Source organism: Pezoporus wallicus, unplaced genomic scaffold (genome assembly GCF_028554395.1).
Source record: "Pezoporus wallicus isolate ANWC-B61680 ecotype Strahan unplaced genomic scaffold, APGP_CSIRO_Pwel_v1 contig_741, whole genome shotgun sequence".
Taxonomy (NCBI): Eukaryota; Metazoa; Chordata; class Aves; order Psittaciformes; family Psittacidae; genus Pezoporus; species Pezoporus wallicus.
Window position 1 is genome coordinate 151706 of NW_026635244.1, and position 12065 is coordinate 163770.

Consider the following 12065-nt stretch of genomic DNA (forward strand, 5'->3'; position numbering starts at 1 on the left):
ACTTTTGCCAAACTACATTTGAATGCTGTTAATTCATCACTAACAAAAAGCTGTTTCCACTGTTTGTGTACTCCTTATATACAATCATATCACAAAGAAAACTTTACACAGCACAGAGATGGTATAATCAGCATATAGGTAAAACTAGTTTTAGCATCTGAAACTAACTGCACCATGATCCCCACTTGAAATGTAACATTTCTTGAAAAATCAGAGATTTCCTTCCTTTATTAGGGCATCCAGCCTGAATTTAGATTTCACTAAACATAACTGCCATTTCACTAAATATAACTACAGCAAGACCTCCGTACCTCTGTTGCTCCTCTCCATGATCTTATTGCATCTTCTAGCTCATTTGTGGGGCTTAAACTTGAGGTTCTGGCTCCACTAACATTCTTTTTCTCCTGGGCTACAGCTTCAGCAAAGCAAGAGTGTGCCACTGGCTGGACTTTCTGCACAGCTTGTGACAGGAATTGAAAGTGGACCTGCATCACCGTCAAGAAACATCGCCCAAGTACCTGCAGGAGAAGGAACAAACCCATTTCAAGCAAATAGAGGATTTCATGGAAGTTTCTCTTTTTCCTTTGTTCAGTGTTTGGGGTACTCAGATTCTTTTTCTATTAAAATAACACTTCAGATCATTAGGGACTGTAGAGATAGGACAAGGTGTAATGCATTAAAACCTAAACAGGGGAAGTTTAGATTGGATATAAGGAAGAAATTCTTTACTGTAAGGGTGGTGAGGCACTGGAATGGGTTGCCCAGGGAGGCTGTGAGTGCTCCACCCCTGGTGGTGTTCAAGGCCAGGTTGCACAGAGCCTTGGGTGACATGGTTTAGTGTGAGGTGTCCCTGCCCATGGCAGGAGGTTGGAACTAGATGATCTTAAGGTCCTTTCCAACCCTATGATTCTAAGCAACATTTGATATTTAGCCATTTACTTAGAATAAGGCAAACAGTGAGCAAACATTATTTTCTACAAATTAAAGGGAGATCATACTGATCCCATGTATTTTTTACTTCTGCACTCAAGTTATGGTTATTTGAAGAATGCAAAGCTTGTTCAGTTACTTAGGAATACTGAGCACATGAAACAATAAAAAAATGGGAGTAGCATATTATCACAAGGACAAAGTCAATAGCAAAACCCACTTGAACACAGACCTTGCTGAATTTATGCTAAAAAGCCCAAAACAAAAATCTGAATAATTTTAAAACATTATAATTAAAATCAGAAAAGTTTAATCCAGCAGTTTATCTTCTAAGCAGAGCAATAATCAGCAATAAGCATGAAAACCATTTTGCCACATAATGCAGTAGACACACAATGACATTTTTAGAAAATAACAGTGACTGCAGAATGCATGCACAAAGTTGCAGCCCTGTCATTTGCATTGTCTGACAGGAACTGCTAACACTGTCACAAATCACCTCTTCAGAATATTGCACTGAAACAGGTCACTGAACATTCATTTGGAAAGCCCGAGGAAAGGCAGGGAAGCGAAGGGCTGCTTGTGCCTCCCTGTACTCGCTAAGCTGAAGGCAGCGCCAGCATCATGCTGGGGAAGGGGGCCCCACCTCCACCCCTTGCACGTTTCCATCCCCCTCTGTCATACTAGTGCTAATGAGAATTATGAATTAAGACAGGCATATGCCTCATTTACTACAAACAGATCACACAACTTGAGTATTTAGGCACAGCCACAACACACGGAAGAACAGACAGGAGTACAAGCATTCAGGACAAGCTGAAGAGCAATGCAGCACAAACAGGAACGCTCTGTCTACCTTCAGGGCCACACTCTCCTAAGCAGATGAAAGCTTACCACAAAGCACAGTTACAACACAGCAAAGCAGCAAGTATTTTCCAAATTACTGGAGAAAGTACTTAAAAACTATTCAGAGTGTTTTGTTGCTTTTATGGCGTTTTTCACACAAAGTGGTTTAAAATGTATATTTGACTTTGATTTATTAAAAAAAGACTTGAATTCCATTTTAGAAATAAATCATAAAATACATAGATGTACAAAGCCATTATGCCTTGAGGTAAATAAATCATCAGGCTTATTTTCAGCTACATTCTTCTGGAATAAAAACATTCAAACACAATGATCTTCCTGATAAGACTCAGTAGTCACACGAACAGTTATATGCATTAACTATCTACTTCAGAAAAAACAGTGGTAGCAGTGCTTTTTTCCATTGCATCCGAAACTCCTTTTGACATTCCATTCTGGTTCAATCACTTCCTTTCTTTGTACAAGGCATGAAATTAATTATTTTTGGTACTTTGACTGACCTCTGAAAGTGGAGTTTGATAAAATGAAAAAACCTCCAACTTTCCTGGCTACAAGATTAGAAAGATTTCTAAAAAAAATGGTGATCTGAATATTTCTGTGTATGAAGAATGCAATTCTTACGGGAAGAAGAAATTAAGACTCATGAGGAATTTCAAGCCAATTAAGTTTCAAAGAATATTTAGGGTACAGACACTGAAGTTTCCCCTGCCTGGGAATAATGCTCAAAATAAACAAATGATTTAGGGTTTTTTTAAGTAGCGGCACACAACATTCCTAGCATAATTAATAATGTTAAACAGTAAGAACTCCTATTTTGTTCAAAAAATAATCTATTTCAGTCTTCCTCAGAAATGGCTAAGGATGGCTTTAACTGCTTAAATAAAATTCAAGTGGTGGAGGATTTTTGCACTGTCAAATGCTCACGGCAGATGTCAAACTCACTTTGCTTTAAAGTTTACTAACTGAAGATTTTCTTCCAAAGAGGTGAAACTGCCTTAACTGTGAGAAAGAAGTATGACCACCACAGTTTAACAAATACAGGCAGGGTTGGCCCGCAGGTACCAAAGTGTATAAAGCAATATACTAAATCTCTGTGGCCAAGTCTGCAGAACAATATTAGCATATGGATGCATTTTATTCCACGTATAGACACACCATCATCTCTTTTTGCAAGCTTGTTTTTTCCTACTTTCCCAAGCAGAACTGTTTGGCTCTCCTACTTTAGACCATATTTCAAGGTTTAAGCCCAGCTAGTAACTCAGAAACATACAGCCACTCATTCACTCCCCCTCTTCTTCCTCCCCCCCGCTCTAGGAGAGATGAGGAGGAGAATCAAAAGAATGTAACTCCCACGGGCTGAGATAAGAACAGTGCAGTAACAAAGGTATAATACAAAACCACTACTAGTACCACCAGTAATAAGGGAAATAACAAGGGGAAAGAATACAATTACTCACCACCTGCCAACTGACACCCAGCCAGACGTGAGCAGTGATCCGGGCCTTCCAGGTAACTCCCCCCAATATAGATACGGGGCATGTCCAGCATGACCAAGTATATCCAGGCCCCTGAGCAAAAGCAATCCCACAAGTGTGTTTGCCTTTACCTGAAGCAGGAATAACCCAGACTGTCTTCGCCAGCAAATTCTTTATGTGCACCACAGGAAATTTATCCCATTCTACAGTAGGTAAAAGTTATGATTGGGCTGGGCCAGCCCTGTTGGCAGATCCCTTAGTGTTGACCAACCAGGTGGCCTTTGTGTATCCCAATGTTTGAAAGTCCCACTACCCCTTGCTCTCAATGTAGTTTTTAACAGCCCATTGTACTGTTCAGTTTTTCCCAGAGGCTGGTGCATGATAGGGGAAGTGATATACCCACTCGATGGCCCAAGTGTCTAGAACATTGTTCTGGAAATGAGTCCCATTGTCTGACTCAATTATTTCTGGGGTGCCGTGTGGCCACAAGACTTGTTTCTCAAGGCCCAGGATAGTGTTCCGAACAGCGGCAAGGCACAGCGTACGTCCTCCATACCAAAGAGGCTTTAACCGCTTGGCCTTCTTAATTGCAGCACGTTTCACATTTGTGAATAACCTGGGCAATAGTGTCCATTGTTAAGTCCACCCCTCGATCACAAGCCCATTTATATGTTGCATCTCTGCCCTGATGGCCTCAGGTGTCATGGGCCCACCAGGCTAAAAATACACTCTTATGTTGCCATAGAAATCCATCTAAGCCACTTCAACCTTGGCAGCTTTATCTACCTGTTGGTTGTTCTTATGTTCCTCAGTGGCCCAACTCCTTGGTACACAAGCATCCAAGTGGCATACCTTCACCAGTAGGTTCTGTACCCAGGCAGCGATATCCTGCCACAGTGAAGCAGCCCAGATGAGTTTACCTCTATGTTGCCAGTTGCTCTGCTTCCATTGCTGCAACCACCCCCACAAGGCATTTGCCAACATCCATGAGTCAGTATAAATTAGTGGCCATTTGTCTTGTTCAGCAATGTCCAAGGCCAACTGGATGGCTTTTACCTTGGCAAACTTACTCAATTCACCTTCTCCTTCAGCAGTTTCTGCAACTTGTCGTTGGGGACTCCATGCAGCTGCCTTCCATCTCCAACGCTTTCCCACATTGTCATGGGTTTAGCAGTAGCATTTTTTCTCCTTCTTAGTAATTGGTGCAGCGTTGTGTTTTTGACTTTCGGCCTGGGAAGAGCGCTGATAACACTGATGTTTTTAGTTACTGCTCAAATGTTTAGTCTGACCAAGGACTTTGTGAGTCTGCCAGGGAGGAGGGGAAGCCGAGAGGAAGCAGAGATAGGACACCTGACCCAAACTAGCCAAAGAGGTATTCCATACCACAGTATGTCATGCCCGGGATATAACTGGGAGTTACCTGGAAGGGCACTCGCTGCTTGGTCGGGCTCTGTCAGCAGGTGGTATCATATTCTCTTCCCTTGCGATTTCCCTTATCATTATTATTCCTGGTGGTAGCAGTAGTGATTTGTGTTATACCTTAGTTACTGGACTGTTCTTATCTCAACCCGTGGGAGTTACATTCTTTCGATTCTCCTCCCCATCCCTCTGGGAGAGGGGGGAGGCAAGAAGGGGGTGGTGAGAGAGATTGCGTGGCTGACTGGGTTTATACCACGACAGACATTCACACGACTGAAAAAGTCCTTGATCAGAGTAAACATTACTTAGCAACATCTAAAAGCATTGGTGTGATATCAGCACTGTTCCCAGACTCAAGTAGAAAACACAGCACTGCACCCAGCTACTAAGAATGAGAAAATACTGCTACTGCTGAACCCAGGACACTATACTAAGAACAGCCTAAAATCTAGAGACCATGTAGTAATCAAAGACAAAGTGGAATCATCACAGGTGTCAACTATTAACTTTTTCTTGGTAGTGATGTGTTTTCTTAAACCATTTCTTAGAATAATTTTATTGCATATAGAATGAGGTCTCCAGCTTGCAAGCTTTTTGTCCCAAGAAATACAGCTCTAGCACCTCGACTTCCTTAATATGTTACCATGTAGGACAGCTATCTATCTCAGCAGGGAATAACCTTACCTAAAGGAATCTGTCTTCCTGTTTAGGCAGTTAGAGGCAATGATACTGTTTTGGGAGGTGTTGTGGTTTAAACCCAGTCAGGCAATTCGTTCACTCACTTCCCCCCCTTTCTGCCCTCCCCCTGCTCCCGGAGGGACGGAGAGGAGAGTCAAAAAGAATGCAACTCCCACGGGTTGAGATAAGAACAGTTTAGTAACTAAGGTATAACACAAATCACTACTGCTACCACCAATGATAATAATGATAAAGGAAATAACAAGGGAAGAAAATACAACACCTCACCACCAGCCAACCGATAACTCACCCCCCAGACCTGACCAAGCACCGACCCATACCTCCTCCAACCCTGCAGTCTCCCAGCCCTTCCAGCTAACTCCCAGTTACATCCTGGGCATGACATGCTGTGGTATGGAATATCTCTTTGGCTAGCTTGGGTCAGGTGTCCTGTCTCTGCTTCCTCTCGGCTTCCCCTCCTCCTTGGCAGAGCATGAGGCTCACAAAGTCCTTGGCCAAACCAAAACATCCTTGTTATCAGCTCTGTTCCCGAGCCAAAAGTCAAAACACTGCACTGAACCAGCTACCAAGAACGAGAAACATGACTGCTACTGCTGAACCCAGGACAGGAGGTCTCACTTCAGAATTCCTTGTCTCTGAAACAGGTGATGAGTTTAATCAAACCAGTTACTTACAGACAGGAACATCGGGTAAAGATGCAGTGTTAGGTTAATCTGTCCATATCATCCTCCTAATGGAGGTACACAGTCAACTTTGGAATATTTTGCTGGGCAAAGCACACACATAAAATTGACAGATTTCATTTCTGAACAGTGATACCATGCAAATTCCCTGGCAAACAAATCTTACACAACAGATTCTTTAAAAAAGAACACTACCACTAATAAAGTTAGCAAACAACCAGTGTCAGTCTTCCACACTTGATACAAACACTGACCTGCAGTTCCAATTTCAATTTTCCGTAGTAGACTTTTTTTTTGCTATTTCCCTAAGCAAACAGAATACTCAACAAAACAAAACATCACAACACACTTTTCAGTGGTTTCCTACTACCCCCTTTTCCCTGAGCAGAGTTCTTAATGGATTTCGTAACAGTAAGTCCTGTGTACAACCCATCTACCCACCGAAGAATCAGCTTAATATAGTAATATAATGAAGCTAACAATGAGGCATGACTCAAACTGGTGTACCAGATGATGAGATAGCACTCTTTCCCACATATTACTCAAAGTAGGCAGAATATTATTCATTTTTACTATGCAGCAGTGCCCTGCAGTTTGAAAGAATGATCTTGGTTACCATAAAAGTCAGTCAGAGAAACTCTCTGACTCAATTCAGAGTTATAGAAAGCAGGCATTCTTTATTTCAGTGCTGGGCGCACACGCAAATCATTCTGCAAAGGTGAGCGCACCCATTACTTGCTGGCAGCAGCTATATATTTAGCATACTCATGCATATGCACAGCATTTCCAGGAACTAATTATAGTATCGGCATCCTAATTACTCATGTGCTTCCTTGCTAAGTGGGGGTCCCTGGTGGTCATTGATAGTCCTCCTCACTGTGTTTACTGAATAACCTCAGTGTTTGTGCACACTCACAAGGTCCTAGTACTTAGTTAGCAATTGATATGTCCTTGCTTCTGTTCCAGTCTCGCTGCATGTTGGGCACCACTCTGTTATCTTGAAGGCTGACATCCTTGGTCTTATTTACTGTCTCCTTAGTTGTTATAAATCCTGTGACATTCCTTCCCCCATCAGCTGAACATTCCTTTCTCTCTATGCATTAGAAATTAGAACAGTTTGGTTTATTCTACTATGTTAAAGGCACACACACTATTGTTAGTTTAAAATTTAAGCTTACGATCTCATGACCAAAACACCTCCAAGGGAAGACACAATCCTGCTCATTGAAGAAGTATTACCTAAAAGACCAACTAGATTCCAGCAGAATTTCAGCTACATTATTAGAAGACATGGGTAACCTGACAGACTTATTTCTGTTAACAGTCAACTAGTAGTCATAATTTGATATTGACAGCTATTAAAATGCTAACTATGATTTAGCAAAAAAAGTATTTAAGTATTAAACATTAAAAAAGGCAATTAAAATGTAATACAAAGTATTTCTAAAAACAATGCTAGCAGATCTGAGAGCAGACCATGAGACTTTAGACCAAGATGAATACAATGGCATCCCAGCAAGCCATCGCATTTTCTACTGATTTTAATCAGCTTTTTGCTACTGACAGTTCTTCAACTTGGAAAAGTCTGAATCCAAACCCTGTACATCACAGGAAAGATAATAATTTTCAAAAATATATTTAAAATTAGGCTTTAAAATGTTTGTTAAGGATAGTCTACATTTTATGTTTACTCAGACATTTTTGTCCCACAAGCTTCTTTATCAAAAATCTTAGTTTACTTTATACAGATCAAAACCAAAAAAATGTCTCCATTTAGTGCAAAACCAAATGTCCATGTAAATATCCTGTGCCCATTCATGTTTCCCTTTTGTTTAGGAAGGCAACACGTACAATCTCTGTCATTACTACCACTTTTAAGACAATACACAAACACCATGTACCTAAACCAAGACTCATTGTTCACAATTTGCAGTACTGAGGCTGCTACAAACCTTCACAGATGAGAAAATACAAAAACTTTTTTCCAGTTTTAATTCCCCCCCCCCCCCCGATTTCCTTTAACACTTTTATTAATAGAAGTACAGTTTTACTGCAGTCTTCCAGCTTACAACAGATCTGGAAAACTTAACACAAAACACACTCTTGTTCCCCTTGAGTTGCAAACTGTTTCTCACCCATACGGGCACAAAACACCTGAGAATTCAAAGTTTTTTTGAAAGGGGAAAATGAAAGGCAGAAAACAAAAATGAGCATTTGCATTTCTGAAAATAAAAAATCTTGGGAAACTCAATCTGTCACCACCATTTTGATCAGAAGTCACCTTCTTACACATCCTGGCAGACAGCTCGGAACTAGCAAGCTTTGTTCTGCTAGAAAACAGTCAATGAATTAAAACCCTCACCCACTGTGGCTACAGTCCAGGTTGCACCACGTTCTTTTAGTCCAAATCTAAGTCAGTCTCCGTTCATCAAAACTTGACATTTTCTTAATACTGCCTGCCCTGGTGGCTAGAGACTACTAAACTAGATAAAAACGTGTGGCACTTAAGAAAAGCTCTCTGCTAAATTTCTAAAACCAAACCTGCTTTGCTTATATTTCTCGTTCTTCCTCAAGACATACAGCCTTTGTTGAGGTAGGCTTAAGAAAAGCGTGTCTTCCTTAGCTGGGCTCATGCATAGAAAAAGCCTCGTTCTCACGTCCTCATGAATTTCGGGTTCTGTCCTCCCACCCCACCATGAAGTACAACTTACTTCTCAATGTTTCTGTAATACCAGAGTCTACCCCTCAAACAAGAGGCTCTGGAGTACCTCTTGTCCTGGGTTCAGCAGTAGCAGTCATTTTTTCTCCTTCTTGGCAGCTGGTGCAGCACTGTGTTTTTGACTTTCAGCCTGGGAACAGTGCTGATAGCACCGATGTTTTTAGTTACTGCTCAAATATTTGGTCTGGCCAAGGACTTTCTGAGCCTCATGCTCTGCCAGGGAGGAGGGGAAGCTGAGAGGAAGCAGAGACAGGACACCTGACCCAAACTGACCAAAGAGATATTCCATACCACAGCACGGCATGCCCAGGATGTAACGGAGAGTTACCCGGAAGAGCTAGGACTGCAGGGTTGGATGAGGTATCGGTCAGTGCTTGGTCGGGCTGGGAGGGGTGAGTTATCAGTCGGCGGGTGGTGAGATGTTGTATTTTCTTCCCTTGTTATTTCCTTGATCATTATTATTATTGGTGGCAGCAGTAGTGATTTGTGCTATACCTTAGTTACTAAACTGTTCTTATCTCAACGTGTGGGAGTTGCATTCTTTTTGATTCTCCCCTCTGGGAGTAGGGGGAGGACAAGAAGGGGGGGAGTGAATGAACGAGCTGCCTGACTGATTTTAAACCACACCTCTTCATAGGATAATGGTGAGCTGCCACTCAGACATTCAGCCCTCACTCAATTCTTTCTCAGAGTTATAAGTTCTTTCAGTCATCACTACCAAAGCTACTGTATTTTCCCCATATATTTTATAAGGGGACAATTACACTGCTTCTCACACTCTTTTCCCCTCGGTTTCCCTGGTCAGTGATCTCTGATAAAGTCATGGAAGCCCTTCATATTTTTCCTGTTTCCACTGTGAATTTTTTAATCCTGGTGACAGTTTTAAGAAATGTTAACTTTTCTATAGATATGGAAAAAAAAAAACAACAAAAAACAACTGTGCCTTTATTAAGAATTTCAGCATGAATAGCTCAGTCTTCAAATCACAGAAATGCAAAGTAGGAGAGCCTCTCAAAGGTCACCCTACTGTCCCAAGCAAGGAGCAATTTCATCTGGGCTAGTTTTGCTAGATGCAGGTTTAACCTGTTCTGTAAGTTCTGCACTATGTAGGCTCCCTACCCTTTGTACCAATCCACATCAGCACTTCACTAACACTACAAATATTTCTACTGCATCTAATATTAATCTTGCCTTCGGAAATTTAAATTCCTTACTTCTTGCTCCACCTTACGTGGACATAGAATCATAGAATAGTTAGGGTTGGAAAGGACCTTAAGATCATCTAGTTCCAACCTCCTGCTATGGGCAGGGACACCTCACACTAAACCATGTCACCCAAGGCTCTGTGCAACCTGGCCTTGAACACCACCAGGGTGTGCCTCAATTGCTCTCAGCCCAGCACCACTCACTGGGAGTGAGTGAACAAGTTACCTGACTGGGTTTAAACCACGACAAACGGTTAGATCACTGCTCGGGTCGGGCTGGGTAACGGTTGTTGGATGGTGAGTGGTTGTATTCTCTTCCCTTGTTTTCTCCCTTATCATTATTATTATTATTGGTGGTAGCAGTAGTGGTATTGTGTTATACCTTAGTTACTGGACTGTTCTTATCTCAACCCATGGGAGTTACATTCTTTCAATTCTCCTCCCCAACCTTCCGGAAGCGGGGGGGAGGAAGGGGAGTGAGCGAGTGGCTGCATGGCTGACTGGGCTTAAACCACAACACAACAACACTGATTTATTATTTGCAATCATACAACACTGACTCCTACTCAACATATGACTAACATAAGCCATAGAACAGTTCTTCAGATCTGTTGCCCAGCAAGCTCCACTTCTGAGGCTGAAAATGTCTATTTAAACATTGTAACATTATGTTTTCCCCTCTGAGTTCTATCCCAAACAAAAAACTTGTTTATTCAATTCAAGATAATTTTTAATTCAGCAGATCTTCCAGCATACTTGTATCATATACTTTCCATGTCACCTACAAACTTAAATATATTCTCTATACTGACCTGCCAAGGTCCATTTTGACAGTGAGCAAGTGATAACTGCTTCCTAGGCACAATCAACCAACTAGCTTGCCCATATACTTAAGTCATCAAAACCATTCTCCCTGGATGATTTACAAAACAAACATTTGAGTAAGTATCAAAACCTTAAATTTTGCTGGTTCTCAAGCAAAAGCAGAACACAATGTTTGTCTCATTACACAAAAGTTCCCATAAATATTAACTTTTTTTTCTAAAAAAAAAGCTATATGCAAGATGCAGAGCTCTCCAATACCTAAAGGAGGCTTACAAGAATGCTGGAGAGGAACTTTTTAACAAGGGCACATAGGGATAGTTCAAGGGGCAGTGGCTTTAAGCTGACAGAGGGGAGATTTACATTAGATATCAGGAAGTTCTTTCCTGTGCGGGTGGTGAGACACTGGCACAGGTTGCCCAGAGAAGCTGTGTCTGCCCCATCCCTGGCAGTGTTCAAGGCCAGCTTGGACAGGGCTTTGAGCAACCTGGTCTAGTGGAAGGTGTCCCGCCTGTAGCAGGGGATTGGAATTAGATGAGCTTTAAGGTCCCTTCCAACCCAAACCACTCTGTGATTCCATGGTAAAAGTACAATGACAAATGATCAATTTCCACAAGATATGCCTAAAACCAAAACCAAGGAATCTAGCTGGTTTTGCCTGTATTCTTTTTACATCTGTTCCTACCACAGAGCCACCTGTTGAGGAGAGCATATCAGACACACATGGAGCTCAGGAACATGGGTTGGATCTATACAGGTAAAGCAGAGACCAAAACAAATTTCTCCACCTTTGCTTTAAGCTGGGAGGACACGCAACCTGGGTTCAGCAGTAGCAGTCATGTTTCTCCTTTGTAGTAGCTGATGCAGTGCTGTGTTTTGACTTCCCGCCTGGGAACAATGTTGGTGATACCGATGTTTTCGGTTGTTGCTATGTGATGTTTACCCTGACCAAGGACTTTGTGAGGCTCATGCTCTGCCAGGGAGGAGGGGAAGCTGTGAGGAAGCAGAGACAGGGCGCCTGACCCAGGCTAGCCAAGGAGATATTCCATAACACAGCCCGTCATGCCAGGGGCGGGGGGGTAACAGGGAGTTACCAGGCTTCCGGGTGCGACTCGTTTCTTGGCCGGTGGTATCGTATTCTCTTCCCTTGTTATTTTCTCTTATCATTGTTGTCGTTGGTAGTAGCGGTGGTGATTTGTGTCGTACATTGGTTGCTGGACTGTTCTTGTCTCAACCTGTAGGAGTT

General features: G+C 42.1%; 1 protein-coding gene across 8 annotated transcripts in view; it reads right to left on the minus strand.

Annotated features, from left to right (window-relative positions):
- LOC130601376 (granule associated Rac and RHOG effector protein 1-like) overlaps window positions 1-5434 on the minus strand; it is a 71366-nt gene extending 65932 nt beyond the window's left edge. For 2 of the 8 annotated variants that reach the window (XM_057413463.1, XM_057413476.1), the window contains exon 1: window positions 312-814. In XM_057413463.1, the coding sequence (XP_057269446.1) occupies window positions 312-542 (231 nt within the window). In that variant the 5' untranslated portion in view covers window positions 543-814. Of the gene's footprint in view, window positions 1-311; window positions 821-5375 lie in introns of those variants that run through there. The other 6 variants (XM_057413429.1, XM_057413467.1, XM_057413458.1 and 3 more) reach the window with 6 other exon arrangements.
- Between the last annotated feature and the right edge of the window lie 6631 nt (window positions 5435-12065).